This window comes from Castanea sativa, chromosome 4, assembly GCF_040712315.1.
Source record: "Castanea sativa cultivar Marrone di Chiusa Pesio chromosome 4, ASM4071231v1".
Taxonomy (NCBI): Eukaryota; Viridiplantae; Streptophyta; class Magnoliopsida; order Fagales; family Fagaceae; genus Castanea; species Castanea sativa.
The window spans coordinates 17152706-17169841 of NC_134016.1; the positions used below are offsets into that span (position 1 = coordinate 17152706).

The 17136-nt window shown below is 40.4% G+C and overlaps 1 protein-coding gene across 2 annotated transcripts in view; it reads right to left on the bottom strand.

The window, feature by feature from the left end:
* LOC142631940 (ultraviolet-B receptor UVR8) overlaps nucleotides 1-16842 on the bottom strand; it is a 30280-nt gene extending 13438 nt beyond the window's left edge. For both annotated transcript variants that reach the window (XM_075806309.1, XM_075806308.1), the window contains exons 1-6: nucleotides 16348-16842; nucleotides 15509-15585; nucleotides 14457-14535; nucleotides 3458-3517; nucleotides 3190-3291; nucleotides 1925-2024 (exon numbers count right to left, since the gene is read on the bottom strand). In XM_075806309.1, coding sequence (XP_075662424.1) covers nucleotides 1925-2024; nucleotides 3190-3291; nucleotides 3458-3517; nucleotides 14457-14535; nucleotides 15509-15585; nucleotides 16348-16609 — 680 coding nt within the window. In that variant the 5' untranslated portion in view covers nucleotides 16610-16842. The remainder of the gene's footprint in view (nucleotides 1-1924; nucleotides 2025-3189; nucleotides 3292-3457; nucleotides 3518-14456; nucleotides 14536-15508; nucleotides 15586-16347) is intronic.
* Nucleotides 16843-17136: the final 294 nt, after the last annotated feature.

The window sequence follows — 17136 nt, forward strand, 5'->3', positions numbered from 1 at the left end:
AAGCAGGGCTTGATTAAACAACCCAAACCTCCTTATCCCCAAACCTCCTGTTTCAACTGGTCAACACACCTTATTCCAAGCAACAAGAGGATATTTGAAAGCTTCTTCAGAACTCCCCCACAGGAAATTTCTCTAGATCCTTTCTAATCTATTTGCCATAGCTAGAGGGATAGTAAACAAGGATAAGAAATAGGTGGGAAGGCTTGAAAGGGTACTTTTCAATAAGGTTAATCTACCCCCTTTCAACAAATATAAATGTTTCCAACCAGAAAGCTTCTTCTCCATATTTTCTATAATAGGATTCCAAATTGATGGATCCTTAAAATGAGTTCCAAGAGGCATACCCAAGTAAATCATGGGCAACCTACCAACACTGCAACCTAAGACACCAGCCAGAGTATCCAAACTTCCTACCACCCCCACTGGAACAATCTCACTCTTCCCTGAATCCAATGGACCCCAAAACCTCTTCCACTTGATGAGCTATTGAAACGGAGCTCACGGGTTGGGCTTGAAACTCTGGGATAGGCCCACTCAAAATGACAGGACTCATGGGTTGTGGGCTTACTGTTTCTTGTTCCACTCTGGGCTTTACTTTCTCAGCCCAAACCACTTTATGCTTTTCAGCACCTGCCAAATCAGCTGATATTTTTTTAAAATAAAAATGGGCTTGAGTCCATTTAACTTTAAAAGCATGTGTAGGCCGGCCAGAATTAAAAAGAGCAGATTCATTTGACTTTAAAAAAAAAAAAAAAAATCAAATCCCCCCAAATCTCTCCTTCTGTTTGAAATTACTGGTTAATTTTGGAAACTGCTTCTCAAAATTTAAACCTCTTCCTGCTTCTGTGTTTTGCTCATTAATATTTTGCCAACCTTTAGGCTTTAGATTGCCGGTGGAATTAAAGCTCACCCCACCACCAGCCACTGCCTCTTTCCCCGGCCTAGAAGTAGTTTTTCCCAAGAAACACTCGCGTAAATGCAAATGAAGAAGAGCCCAACCAGCCTTCTTAACACCCTCTGGAACTCACAAGCAGCCCCGTCTTGTTCCATGACAATATTCAGAGATTTCCACAAACAAGCCACCCTTATTTGATCTACTGGTAATCTCCTAAAACATTTGTAAAAATGTTTTTTCCTAAAATCCCACTGACTTAATTCAGATAAGCATGCAATAATCCAGTCCAAGCCCAAACGACACATACGAATAGAACCATGAAAGATACCCCAACGTTCTGTAATGGAAAAAGAACCAAATCTGCCACCATCAAAACCCAAAGAAAAAGTTTTTGAACCTATCCAAAAAACATGTGATTTCCCCTTAAGCACCTCAGGTTTAGGAAAAGGCTTGGCAGCGTGGGGTAGAGAATGAGTGGTTGGATACTGAGGGATTGGTGGGGGGTGGTGGCAGGTTAGTGTCTGAAAGGTGGTGAATGTTTTTAACAGTTGTGGAGATAGGACATAGTTGTTGGGATTGGCCAAAACGATTCGGCCAAAAGAAAGGGGCATAAGTAAATTGGGGTGGCAAGGCTGGGAAGGAGAAGGGGGGGGGGGTAAGGTGGGAATGAAAATGGATGAGGCAGTGATGGTGGTGGAAGGGGGAGAGGTGGTGGGGGAAGGGAGAGGGGTAGGGGAGTCATAGGGAGAGAGGTGAGGGACCAAATTGACACATTTGAAAGGTCAGAGACCAAATTGACACACAGATTAAAGGTTAGGACCAAATATGTAATCGATCCTTATATTAATTAAAACAAAGCATCATCAAAGAACTCAGACTGAACAACAAAAGTACATATATGCCAGACACTATAGCACCTCCCTGTTACTTGAGTTCTTCTTGTACCTTTCATTCTTACTTTTTTCAATAACATAGTACTTATGAAACACTATTGCTCAAGAAGAAAGAAAGAATGAATGAAAATTCAACCTGGTGCTCTTGAAGAACCCTAAAATGCCTGAGTCATGGTCATGGTCATGGCCAAGTCGTCCAGAATCTCCAATCCCCCAACTTAAAGCCTCACCGCTATCTGGTGGAGAAAATAAATAAGGACCAAGATGAAACAAAGATTTACACAAGCATAACTTGTCCATAAATAGCAAAAAATCACACAATAAGCTTAAATTTGTTCAATGGGTATGGGAATAGGGAAGCGGGATCTCACTTTCCCACAAGATCTACTCCCCTTGTTGGATATGCACAAAACCCAGTCCCATTCCCTAATAAATACCCAAAATAATTTGGTTCCCATACCCATAAAACAAAAAATTTTAGTGGAAAAAAAATCAGGAAGAAAAGAAAAAAGAAAAATCTTTTCACCCTTCTCTCATGCCACTTCCACTCTATTCATTAACATCACCCATCATTGACCAGCACCCATCGTTGAACCCATTACTGCACTGATAGTTAGGGCAAAGATTTCACTCCTTCCCAGCCCCATCATCTTTATAGGGCAGGGCGGGTTGGATTGAAATTGTCATCCCTATTTCCACAAACTCTCACACATCATCATTGCCATGACCCAACAAAAACCAACCAGAAATAACAAGGACACTACTATTCCACAAGTACCACCTCTTGGCCATCAAAGCCTACAGCCAGTAACTTTCAGATCCAATCCATGTAACCATTTTTATTTTCTTTCAAATAAGAAGAAGGATAGATTTTGCTGAGCTACAAACATGTTTTTGGGGGTTTGCTGGAATATTAAATCATACTTTCTAAGAGTTGTTAAAAAAACTCCAAATAGAATCTAAACCTCCTGCAACTTCATCAAAAACCATTTGGGTACGCAAAAATGCTGCTTGATAAAATACCTATCTACACTTTGCTGTGGAATCGTTTAATTTTTTTAACCTTCTGCAAAGATGGCATGTGAATGCTTGGATACATTTCTGTGGCCAGAGGTGACTGGTGATGCCAGTATTTGTGATGAGTTGGTGAAAGTAACAGTGATGACAACAAAGGAATGGTATGGGTTTTAATTCTCATCTTCATTTCTGAGATCACCTACATATGAGAATGGAAAAAGGAAAGAATTGTACTTTCACATTTTTTGAGGTTGTCGTACAAATACATTTTATTGGGAATAACAACTTTGGGAATGGCAATCCCAACCCCGGTTTTCATTAAAGACAGAAATAGGGCTTAAAACAGAATCTAGGTTTCTAAAGTTGTTTATTTTTTCCCCATACCAGTAACAGCCATGGAGTGCTCTGACCCCAGAGCTACCATTTTTATTGTGATTCCATCCAAGCAGTCTACCTTGGTTGGTAGAGGGACTACTTCTGCTGACCCTGCATATCAGTACAATATATGTGTTAATTCAAACAAGCACCTCTCAATTTCTGTGTGCCTAAACAATAAATGCAGCAAAGAGTGCTGAATAATGACATATAAAATGACAAGTTCCATTATTAAATAATATCACTTATACCAGAAAAGAAGAGGTTAAGTTGTTACTTTTTCCAAGGCCAAGTTGCCCATTGGAGTTTTTCCCCCACATGTAGAGTTCTCCATCCACTACAAGAAACGCAACAGATCACAATGGAAAAGAAGAATGCAGTCACTTACAAGATACACTGACAGAGAAACGAATCAAAAAGAAAAAAGATCACGAGCTCTATATCTTTACTGATTTAGATAGTCATGGCCATTAAATGTGAAATTCACAAAAGTTGCTCACATGCATTCTGTGATGAAAATTATGAGTTATGGATCAAATAAAAATTTATTAGTTTCAGATATGTGTCAAATTAAAGAAATATTTGCACCTTGAACTTACCTGAGCTTAATAATTAAACCCAACCCCCTAAGAATATATCAATTTTAAATATATATATATATATATATATCTATGTTTTGCCTCATACACACACACACACACACACATATATATATATGGGGCAAAACATAGATACAGTACCTTAGGTACCCCTTTTAAAATTTAGCTACTTGTCTCACTAAATAACTCAATTAACAGTGTCAACACAGTCTGTTTATCTGTCTCTTTCTTTTCACTTTTGTTTTCAGTTTCCCCAAGATGTGAGAGAACCCACAAGAAAACCCAACCTCTTTAGCTTTTCAATCTCTCAGACTTCTAAAATTTTAAAGAAATCAAGATTTTAGAAAAACAAAAAGGCTGGCTTAATTATGTGCATAGCGTTGTCACCTAAAGGTTTGTTGCTTCTAGTCTGCAGCTAGGGACAGTTAGAGAAGCAGAGAACTTGGATGGACTGTGAACAATTTCATGTACTCACGGATCTACAAATGACCATACCCAAAAACCCCGTGTTTGGAATCCAACCAAAACCATCATGCCCTAACAACCAAAACAAACCCAATCCCCAAACCCACATAAAATCAAACGAGGAGAGGAGAAAAGAAAAATTAAAGGAAAACTAAAGAACAAACAAAGAAAGAGAAGAGGAGGAGGAGGAGGACGATCGGTGGCCACCGCATCACTGGTGTGCTTCCGATGGTGGCAGAGCTCCTGGGTTTCAGGCTTTCAGCCTTGGGGGCCTAGGCTAGACTTCAGCAAGAAGAGTGAACCCAAAAGAGACCATGAGAGTGGCTAACGGTGGCCTGCTCTTGACAGCAGCCATGGAGATCCGGCAGTGGAGAAATCTTCAAGTTTGAGATGAGAGTGAGAAGGTGTTAATACCGTTAGCTAAGTTATTTTAATAAGACAAATGGATAAATTTTAAAAGGGGTACCTAAGGTACTGTATCTAAGTTTTGCCCATATATATGTATGTGTGTGTGTACGTGTTTAGTTACAAAATGCAAAATCCTGTATAAAGACTGATTACCTACAGTAGGGGATGCAATAGAAATGAAATGAGGAAATCTGGTGAGGAGTTCCAATAGGTACACTGCTAATCCAACACCCAAAAGATTTATGCTGACAAAAAATCTTGCATTTATTTTACCGTGAATTACAAGGAACAAGAGGTGGGGACAGGGACAGGTAGGCATAGGTGGGGGTTGTTACAGTTGTCTCTATGAAGCTGGGTATTATTATCTGGAATGTGCGAGGGTTGAATTTGAATAACCTTGAATAACCCCAACAAGAGACCAGTGGTGAAGAACGTGCTTAAGGAGTGGAAATGGGACCTACTATTCTTACAGGAGAAAAAAATTGATAAAATGAAGCAGTATATTATCAGATGTCTTTTGGGCAGCCCCTTTGTATAGTGGGCGGCGTATTTTGATGATGTGAGATAGGGGAGTGTTTGGAGAAAATCAAGGCTTCAGTGGAAAGGTTTTCTGTACCTTGTTTACAGAAGAATATGGAGGATGGCGTCTAGTGGGTATTTAATGAGACAGAGACCAGGAGACCAACGGTGGATAGTTTGGAATTTCCTACAATTGAGAGGTTGAAAAAGAAGTAGTTGGAGAGGGAATTTGATAGGGAGGAGGTAGTGCATGCCTTGCAGTAGCTGAATGGTGATAAGCCCGAGGACCAAACGGTTTTACAATGGCATTTTTCCAACACTGCTGAGGGGCACTTCAAGGTGATGTTCTGGTCTTTTTAAAAAGAATTTCATGGTTCTTGTAGGTTTGAAAAAAATCTCAATGTTTCTTTTATTGCATCATTCTCTAAAAAGAATAATCTTTTGAATATTCTGGATTTCAGACCTATTAGCCTCATAGGAAATATTTGTAAATTGGTAGCTAAAGTGTTGACAAACATGCTGAAAGTAGTGTTGAAGAAGGTAGTGTCTGAAACACTGAATACTTTTGTGGGAGGAAGGCAGAATCTGGACTCTGTAATTATTGCTAATGATTGTCTTGACAGTAGAATCATGAGCATGGTATCAGGATTGATATGTAATTTAGACATCGAAATGGCTAATGAACATCAGAGCATGTGGATGGGGAAGCATTACCATACTTGTTTGGAAAAATGGGGTTTGGTGTAAAATGGAGGAGCTGGATAGAATCATGCATTGCTATAGTTCAGTCTTCTGTCTTGGTAAATAGCTCTCCCACAAGTTTTTTTTAATAGCACGAAACGGCCTTAAGGCAAGGTGATCCTCTCTCGGCCTTGTCATTCATTCTTGTGATGGAGGCCTTAAGTAAGATGTTGAATAAGACAGAAGCCTGGGTTACATCTCAGGGTTTAGTGTTGGCAATGGTTAAGTAGATGGGTTGAAGATCTCTCATATGCTGTTAGCTGATGATATGATTCTAATATGTGACACAAAGAGTAAGCCACTTCTTTATGTAAGAATGTTTCTGACTTGCTTTAAGGCAGTAACTAGATTGAAAGTCAATCTAGGTACAAGTGAAGTAGTCCTCATAGGTGACGTTGGGAGTATAGAAGTGCTGGTTGATATCCTTTGTTGTAAAGTTGGGAGTTTGCCATTCAAGAATTTGGATACACCTTTGGGTTTGTCTTTCAAGGTGAAAGCAATGTGGAATCCTATTGTCAAGATGGAGCAATAATTGTTGGGATGGAAAAATAATATCTTTCCAAAGGAGGAAGGACGACGCTAATGAGGAGTATGTTGTCAAGTCTCCTTACTTACTGTCTTTGTTTGCCATTCCGTTCACGAGTCAAATAGATTAGTGGAGCTGCATAGGAACTTTCTATGGAATGGGTTGGGGGATGTGGTTAAGTTTCATCTTATGAATTGGAACACAGTATGTTCCTCAATTGCATGCCTGGGTTTGGGAGTGCACCAATTGGGAACTTTCAATAGAGCTCTATTAGGGGATGGTTGCAATAATTGTTGGGATGGAAAAATAATATCTTTCCAAAGGAGGAAGGACGGTGCTAATTAAGAGTATGTTGTCGAGTCTCCTTACTTACTGTCTTTGTTTGCCATTCCGTCTCACGAGTCAAATAGATTAGTGGAGCTGCATAGGAACTTTCTATGGAATGGGTTGAGGGATGCGGTTAAGTTTCATCTTATGGATTGGAACACAGTATGTTCCTCAATTGCATGCCCGGGTTTGGGAGTGCACCAATTGGGAAATTTCAATAGAGCTCTATTAGGGGAATGATTGTGGCATTTTGGGCAATGTGGAGATGGGTTATTGCATTGAAGTATAGGGTGGAAGGGGCCCGCTAGATAACAAAGCTGATGCGCAACACATGGTTGGAGCTTATGTAAAGGGGTTTGAGCCAGGTGGGACCATTTCGTTAGTAATGTATGATTTGGTGTGGGGATTGGAGATAAGGTGCATTTCTTCTTGTTAGCAGCTGATCCGGATGCATTTGTGTCCTCTTATTTTGAATGTCAGTCCAGTGGGGGTTAGAAGCATTGAAATATTCAGTTCAATAGACTGTTTAATGATTGGGATTTGGATTCTCGGATTACTGTATTCCAAGATGCCATGGAACACAGGTTCTAATAGGATGAGATGGAGCTTGCGTGGCACTGGGGTGCTTGATGTTAGATCTTACTGTGGGGTGTTGCATGCCCTATGGGAGATCTGTTTCCATGGAGAGGGATTTGGTGTGCCAAAGCTCCGAAGAGGGCTGCTTTTTTCATGTGGTCAGCAGAATGGGGAAAATTACTGACTAATGATAATCTTAGAATAAGAGGAATCATATTATTAGATTGTGTTACTTATGTAGGTAGAGGGCTACCTCGAATTAGCCAGAAATCCTGTTTTAGTTTCTATGTTTTAAGATTAGTATGGGGGGTTTCCGTAGTTTCTTTATTGAATCTAAGTTGTTTCAGTTGGTGGTTGAGGAAGGAGGGAATGTTTTCTCCCTTCAGATCTTTGAACGGGGAAAATACTTTATGCAATCGGTGTTTATGGGCAAGAGTGCAGCTCTGTGGATGATGCGGAATTTGGAACACATTGTGATTGGGGTTAGTCCTAAGCAATTTTTCACGCTTAGGGAGGGCGCGATTGCGTACACCTTGCAACGGGGGTCCAATTCATTTGGGCAGTATGTTTCAGTGACAGAGCTTAAGGTTGGTGGGCGGCGGCGAACAATCATTATTCCTGCCGGTAAATTACAAGAAGGATGGAGAGCTTTTGGGATTGAATTACGAAGGATGTTGGAACCTGCTCAATATGCGTTGGGTGGATTGCAGTTTGTACCGTACAGGTCTAAGCAGATTCCAAAGCATCATCCTAACAAGTCCTTTGTGGAAGCTGTCAAAGCTCCTGTGCAGCCAATGTTGAAGCATGTTCAGCAGCCCCTCTATAAAGATAAGGTTAAGGCTGATAAGGTGAAGAGTACTGTGGAGATTTCAAGTGACAAGTCTTCTACACAGGTTGTAGCTTTTGAAACTCAGACTGATAGTTTTCATCAGGCAGCCGTGGGTGGTGGTGAGGGTGGAGTAGGTGATATTAATGGTAAGAATAAAATTGAGGAGAAAATCCCGGAAGGAATTAATTGCAATATCCCGTTGAAGCCCAATTTGATTTCAAAAATGGTTGAGTATGGAAAGAGGCGGGTATCTTGGGATGCTGTTAAGGGAAATCAGCAAGCTGGCAAATGGGTACCAAGCACTAGTGTTTCTAATAATGTAGTGGGTCTGGGCCCATCCAAGATAACAGCCCCAGCCTCGTTGGGGAATAAAGAACCCATTTTGGGCCTGGGTCTGCTAAGCCCATCTAATTTTGAGGCTGGAGAAAGCTCATTCAATGGGCCAAAGGTACTGGAGTCCTCTTACCAGAATGGGTTCACGGTGCCCAGTCCAGGTCGAAGTGAGCTCATTGCTACGAAGGAGCTTAGGTGCTCCAGAGCTAAACCCACCGCATCGGAGCTACCAGTGATGGCATCGACGGTATCGGTGAGCCCATCCAGGACATCCGAGCCTCCTGTGATGTCGCCGACGGAATCGATGATCACTTCCACCATCTCAGAACAACCTTCGTCATCGCCGACGGTATCGTTGGATGTAGTAGTGACGGAAGTTGAGCTTAAGGGTGTTCAGCCAAGCTCGATGCGACTAGAGCAGCCAACCACTGAGCCGACAGGACCGGCGGTGGTGGCCCAAGTCTCCCACGATCAGGTGTCGCTGACCAGTGCTCTGTGTGGGTCGAAATTGGTACCGGTGGTGTCATCGGCCTCTAAAACGGAGCAGGGAATGAAGCTGGTAGACCCGATAGTGTCAGAGTTGGTGTCTCTATCTTCTTCAGGAGCCTCGGAGGTTGGGGATGAGGAGTATATGGGTTTGGAAGGTTCGGGTATTACTGACTTTGAGGGAGTTCAATTACCTGGTCCAGCTATAAGGGACTTGGTTGAAGACTTGGATAAGTCTTGGGGTAACTCCAAAGACTGGATTTTACAAATGCGTGATGGCCGGCAAGTAGTGCTCCCATTGTCATTGTATCGTTCTCCAGATTGTATGTCAGTCTGCTCAAGTTTAGAGGGAGAAGGTGCACCAGGTACTGTTTCCTGTAATAATGAAGGGAAGAGGGTTACTTGGGTAGATGAGAGTGAGGGGTTAGTAGATTCTTTGACTGTGGTTCCCGGGTTAGTAAGTGAGCTGTGGGAGTCTGATGGACGGTTGAGGTCCTGTGAGGGAGGTGATGAGCCTTTAGTTGTGGTACCTTTGGCTTCTGAAGGTCCGTTGGAGTTGGAGACTAGTCCTATGAAGGAAATTGGGTGTAAGGAGAGTGTGGATAGTTGTCAACTATCACAATGGGTAATCAATAGGATAAAGGCTTTCAAAAAATCTGTGGGCACTTCACTGGAAGGTTTTGAGGAGCAGATTACAGGATTGTTATTATCCATTGAGGCTAGTAAGAAAGATAGACAGAAACTTGTGGTGGGTGATCAGAAGAAGTTGGTTAAGTCCGGTCAGAAAGGGCAGCGGGAGTTGAAGAATTTGTTGTCATCTTTATATGTCGAGTATGATACAAATAAAGTAAGGAGTGCAAGTTCCGAGCGGGCGGTAGTGTCTTATCAATGAATGTGAAGATTATTTCTTGGAATGTTAGAGGGTTGAATGAGCAGGATAAAGGGCTCAGGGTTAGAAATTTGATTAGAAATTGGGGGCCAGATGTGGTTTGTCTCCAAGAAACCAAAATGGGGCTGATTAATAGAGCAGTGATTCGTAGCTTGTGGGGTGGTCAACATGTTGATTGGTCTTACTTAGGTTCTTGTGGTGCTTCTGGTGGGGTGTTAGTGATGTGGGACACTCGGGTAGTGAATAAAATGGAGGAAGCAGCTGGGAGATTTTCGGTTTCTTGTAAGTTTACAAGTGTGTCGAATCCGGTTGTATGGGCGTTTACGGGTGTTTATGGTCCTAATTTACACCGAGATAGGAGGCTATTATGGGAGGAACTCGTGGCTTGAATAGGCCGGTGGAATGTCCCATGGTGTGTGGGTGGTGACTTTAATGTGGTTAGGTTCCCGTCGAACGATTGGGGTCTACTTCTTTCCTCTTTGCAATGAGGGAGTTTTCTAATTTTATCTCGAACGGGTCTTATTGATCCGCCTTTGCAAGGAGGTACTTTCACTTGGTCAAATTCTAGAGAAGTTGTTTCGAAGGCTAGGCTAGACGATTTTTGTTTTACGCAGAGATTGGGAGGACAAGTTCCCAACAGTTTCTCAAAGACAATTTGTCTAAATTGTGCTCGAGATCATTTTCCAATTGTCTGGAGGGTGGTTCTTTTCGAGAGGGAGTATGCCATTTAGATTTGAGAATATGGGCTAAAGGATGAAGGTTTTATGGATAGGGTTCGGTCATGGTGGGATTCCTACCGAGTTCATGGTGCCATAGAGCTTTATTCTGGCTAATAAATTAAAGCTCCTTAAAAATGATTTGAAAAGATGGAATGTGGAGGTGTTTGGTTATGTTGATGTTCGAATAAAAAAATTGTGGAAGGACCTTAGTGTTCTAGAGAATAGGGAGGAGAGTCCGGGATTATCAGTGGAGGAAAGGGTGGAAATGGGAAGAATTCGTGATGAGTTAGAGAAAGTTACTCTGTTGGAAGAAATTAGTTGGAGACAGAAATCTAGAATTCTTTGTGTTAGGGAAGGAGACAGGAATACTAAGTTTTTCCATCGTATAGCTAATTCTCATAGGAGGGCTAATTCTATTGATAGGCTTATGGTGGATGGGGTGTTGTCTTCGGACCCTGCTGCTATAGCAAACCGTTTTTCTCAATTTTATAGACAGCTTTACCTTGAGGAGGTAGCTCACAGACCTGTATTAGATGATGTGGAATTTTCTAGCATCTCGGTGGAAGATGCAAGTTGGCTAGATAGGCCTTTTGAGGAAGGAGAAGTGTTTGAGGTGATCCATGATTTTAATGGTGATAAGGCACCTGGCCCGGATGGCTTTTCCATGGCCTTCTTCCAGTCTTGTTGGGGTGTTTTGAAACCTGATATTATGGCTGTATTCCATAATTTCCATTCTCAGGCGGTGTTTGAGAAGAGTCTTAATGCATCATTCCTAGCCCTTATTCCTAAGAAAGTGGATGCTGTGGAGGTAAAGGATTATCGGCCTATCAGCTTAGTTGGTGGGATGTATAAAATTATTTCTAAGGTGTTGGCTAATCGGCTTCGTAGGGTGGCACATGGTCTTATTTCGGATTCACAAAATGCTTTTGTGAAGGGCAGACAGATTTTGGATTCCGTCTTGATCGCTGTTGAATGTATTGATAGTAGATTGAAGTCAGGAGTCCCGGGTGTGCTTTGTAAGTTGGATGTGGAGAAGGCGTATGATCATGTGAGTTGGGATTTTTTATTGTATATCTTTTGCAACGTTGTGGTTTCTCGGACAAATGGAGAAGCTGGATAAGATATTGCATTTCAGCTTGTAAAGTTCTCTATTTTGATCAATGGCGACCCAAGCTGATTTTTTTGGAAGTTCTAGGGGGCTTCGACAAGGGGATCCTATATCTCAATTATTGTTTGATATTGTGATGGATGCATTAAGTCGTATGTTGGATGTGGCATTGCCTCCCGTGGGCAATTTTCAGGTTTTTCTGTGGGCGGTGTGGTTGGTCCATCAGTGATGGTGTCTCATCTCCTATTTGCAGATGACACTTTGATTTTTTGTGATGCTGAACCATCTCAGATTGCTAATTTGAGAGCGGTTCTTACTAGATTTGAGGAGGTGTCCGGGCTTCATATTAATTTAGGGAAATCTGAGTTGGTACCTGTTGGTGGCGTACCCAATTTGGAGGCTTTGGTGGGTCTGTTGGGGTGTGGGCAGTCTTCTCTGCCCTTGAAATATTTGGGCCTTCCTTTAGGTGCTAAATTTAAGGACTTATCTGTTTGGAACCCTATTCTTGAGAGAATGGAGAGGAGATTAGCATGTTGGAAGAGAATGTATTTATCTAAAGGGGGTAAGGTGACCCTCATTAAAAGCTCACTATTGTCCTTATCTACATATTTTCTTTCCCTTCTTCCTTTACCAGGTAAGGTGGCTAAGCGTATGGAGAAATTACAGAGAGATTTTTTGTGGGATGGGATTGGTGGTGAACCTAAAATTCATTTAGTTAATTGGGCCAAGGTTTGTAGGCCACTGAAGGATGGGGGGTTGGGTATAAGACAGTTGGGTAATTTTAATTATGCCTTACTGGGTAAATGGTTGTGGAGGTATGGCACCGAGATTGATGCTTTATGGAGAAGGGTTATAGAGGCAAAATATGGGAATATTTGGGGTGGTTGGTGTACGAAGAAGGTGACAAGTCCTTACGGAGTCAGCTTGTGGAGATATATTAGAAGTGGTTGGTTGAACTTCTCTAAATTACTTGTTTATGATGTGGGGGATGGTACTAGAGTGAAATTTTGGAAACATGTGTGGTGTGGGGATTGTACTCTCCAAGAGGCCTTTCCGGAGCTTTATTGTCTTAGTAGGTCCAAGGACTCCTCAGTGGCTGAAGTTATGGGTTGGTCTGCTGGGAGGTATCATTGGAATGTGCAATTTCGTCGTCCTCCACAAGACTGGGAAGAAGAAGCCTTTGATCGGTTTATGGGGCTACTTTACTCCTCGTCAAGAGGGTTTGGACCGGATAGGGTATGTTGGAAGCTGCAAGGAATACGGGTTTTGAGGTTAGAGGTTATTACAGTTCTTTCTACCCTCATAATCTTGTTTCCTTTCCCTGGAAAATGATATGGCAATCGAAGGCTCCTCCAAGGGTAGCCTTCTTTTCTTGGTCTGCTTCCTTAGGTAAGATTTTAACAACAGACAACCTTCGTAAAAGACGAGTGATTGTGATTGATTGGTGCTTTATGTGTAAGAGGTGTGGGGAGTCGGTGGATCATCTTCTACTTCATTGTACCATAGCTTGGGAATTGTGGTCTTTGGTTTTTTGTTTGTTTGGCATTCGATGGGTTATGCCTCGTACTGTTCTTGAGGTGTTTGAGGCTTGGCAAGGAAAGTTTGCGCGACATCGTCACATTGATGTTTGGAAATTAGTTCCTCACTGCTTGATTTGGTGCATTTGGCGAGAAAGGAATGCTAGAAGTTTTGAGGGCTGCGAACGCTCTTTGATGGAGATTAAGTCTTTCTTCTTACACACTCTCTTTGAATGGAGTGTGGTTTTTTCTCATTTTTCTTGTTCTTCCTTTTCTATTTTTCTTGACCGTTGTTCTTTTGTTTCTTGATTTTTGTACCCATAGTACATCCCCAATGTACTCGGCTTGGCGACTTCTTTTTTCATTGTTATTAATAATATTCTTACGTTATTTATCCAAAAAAAAAATGTAGGTAGAGTGGGGAAATGGTGGATCATTTTCTATTTCATTTCAATTTTGCAAATGCAATGTGGAGCTATGTTTTTTATGTTGGGCTGTTTGGAGTTTATTGGGTGATGCCAAAGAAAGTGGCTGACTTACTGGCTGGTTGGAGAAATTGGTTTGGTACAGTTCTTCTGCTGTAATTTTAGATTGAGTCTTTGAACCTGCTGTAATTTTTCTTGATCAGAATGTTCACCATCGTGAACATGTTGCTCAATTTTTTTGAATAAGAAGTTTTATTACCTATAAAAAAAAAAAAAAAACAGTTCTTCTGCTGTGTGGAATTTAGCTCCCTTGTGTTGTGTCTGTTGTGGAGGGAGCAAAACTATCACACTGTTGAAGATGTGAAAGTATCGGAGTTTCAACTGAAGCAGTCGTTTATTATACTGCTCTATGAATGGGCAATTATCATAGGTCTTAGTGATAGTGGTACTATTACAAATTTCACCGAATCACTTTCATTTGCTTGTAATCTTTGATATATATTTTTAGGCTACCTTGAATTATTTTTATGCATGAGGGAGCTTCATAATAAAATCCCTATTTATCCCCCCCCCCCCCCCCCCCCAAAAAAAAAAAAAGAAGAGAAGAAGCATAAAAGTCATCCAAAAACTCCTCACATCTTGGCTTTGGTGATAACTCATCTACTGTCATTTATATGATATACTTCTTGTAGAAATTGAAAAATATATAAATAATTCAAAGGGAAGTTTCAATTTTAATGCATCATTTAGAAAAGAAAAAAAAAAGGATATTCAAGAAATTCCGCATGAATACATTCCTAACCCCATACCTGTAATAGCACAAGAGTGATAATAACCAGCAGAAATCAGTGCAATTTCCTTCTGAAGCCCAGAAACCTCAACTGGCCCCTGGAACAAGAAAAAAAGGTAAATTATTATCAAGAAAACTTTATAGGCTGCATAACTAAGCACCCAATGCCAGGAAACACTAAAACATTTTATTATTATTATTTATAACAACAAGATCAGAAATTTACCACTTGAAGATACGCATGTAAATTCAAATAGACAGACTAGATGCACTACAGGGTTAGAGAGAGATTCTACTTGAGCTAAATGAATGAAAATATGTTAAAATAACCTCAGCTTACAGGTGCAACAAGCACCTTCTAATTTTAGGTTAGCTAGATGGCAGGTCATACTGGTACACACAAAGGGATGTGAAATTAGCATGCTACTTACCCTTGAACATGGTAAAATGGTGATAGGCTAATTCACAGCTTATTTTTAGTTGCTTAATTAGTAGTTAGAATGCTATATGGTCATCTATGGTTAGAATTACAATAATTGTACCCTTTGTTTGCCCAAAAACTTCATATCCATAATGGCTTTTCATATTACTCCCTGGGAAAATTACATCTCCCTACAGTTTAGGGGTTTAAAATTAAACCCTAGATTTTTAATAACAATTCACCCGTTCTTAGGCCCCAAGTCAAAGTTTTTATACATTTAAAAACAACAAATCCTTAATGATATTCATCAATATCAACTGCAAGATACCTAATGCTTACATGTAATAAATCCCCCATAGTACATTCCCAATGTACTCTGGTTGGCTGTTCTTTATTTTTTAATAAAATTTTCGTTACTTATCAAAAAAAAAAAAATGCTTACATGTAATAAATAAGTACAGAACAGAACCAAACAAGAAGACCTTATAAAATAAAATTTAGTTTAAAAAAAAAAAAAAAACTGATAAGAAGAATACAAACAATTAGAAACAAGTGTAGAACAGTTTATAATAATTATTGTTACACCCATTTAATAAATGCTGGAAAGAAAAAACATTAAACAGCTAGGCAAAAAGGTCAAGACATCATACAAGTGAGTAGCTTTTATTCTCTGATATGCCAAGCTGTCCAAAATCATTAAGACCGGTGGCAAAAACACGCCCAGATTCTGCCAAAGAAGGATGATAATTCATAAGCCTCTTCCCACACACAGCTGACATTCTTCACAATCCATCACCAATGTATTGGATTACAATCATCAAAAGTTTATGCGAGATAAAGTACAAGGCTTAAGGCTACAAGCACCAACAACAGAGAGAAATTCTACTAAGCAGAAATTCTCAGCATTGTAATGCACATTAATAATACTCAGTATGAAAGCCGCGATGATCATACCTAGGTAAGACCACCTTATCATCAGTCACTATTGTTGAATGTTATCACGCCCACCAGTTACAACTTAGTTATCATAATAATAGAGTTTTCATCAACTTCAAAAAATTTCTTGACCATATCCTATTGGCAAATTGAAAATTAGAGTAAACCTCTTCTATATCAGCTATACGTCCTCCTTGCATTTATCCCGGAGACGTCGCGGGTGCATAAATGATGATTGGGCCATGAGAGACCTTATAAAAGTATTGCAATGCACATAATTTTTATTTATTTTTATCTTTATTACTTAGGAGAACTTCACTCACATTATACTGTATAACAATCCTCACTATTAATCAACCTGTCAACTGACCCCGCCTGCCAAAACCAGTTACTGGGTAATCCAGGGCTTTTCACCCCTGACGGACTAAGCAGTTTATCCTCATATGCACATAAATTGCAAAACGCAATCACCATAAACCAACACATGCAAACATGTATATAAGCTAGAAAATGGGTAAATTAAAAAAAGGCAATTGAGAGAAATGGGAGAAACCTGTTAAGAAGAGGGTGTGAGCACCGCCACAAGAGATGGCTCTAAGGCTTTGGTCTCGAAACGCAGAGCAAATAGCAGGTCTCCACTGAGACTCCAACCCACCATGCCCAAGTCTCCCGTAGTCTCCGTTTCCCCAAAGCGCTGCAAATTTATTACTTCTACTTGAATTCTCACTTGACATCCATCTTTGAAATATTCTTGTCCCACAAGTTTTCAAATCCAATCGCCTAATGATTTGCCAGTTGCAACTTTTGCTCCACATTTTTTTCTAAATAATTTGCCAAACAGAATCAGTTAGAGACTCCAAAAAGTACGTGTGTAATATGGGGTTTTTGTTTTTGTAAACTGACTACTATTATTCCGAGAAGGAACAATTAGGGAAGTTTAGAAGGAATGGCTGGAAATGGTGCAACGTCTCTTTGGAAAACGATGAACATGTGTACACTACATTGTCAAACCAAGCTGGATCCCCCAGAAGTTGCTAGACTCGGTTAATTGGAGCTTTTTTCTTTTTTTTTTTGAATAAACTACTTTATTACACACACACACACACACACACACAAAAAAAAAAGTTTCAACCCAAGCCGAGAGATAGGATATAGGAATTGGCCCAATGGACTGACAAGAAAAGGTCCAATTAGTAACATCATGGGCTAAGTATTGGCCGATTTTCAAAAATTAGACAACAAACATGGACATAATTTAATGTAACAAAACCCTTGTAGTTTGATTAGCTTGCGCATTTTCTAGGAAAATTCTTAGGTAGTTCTGAAATATAGTAAAATGGTA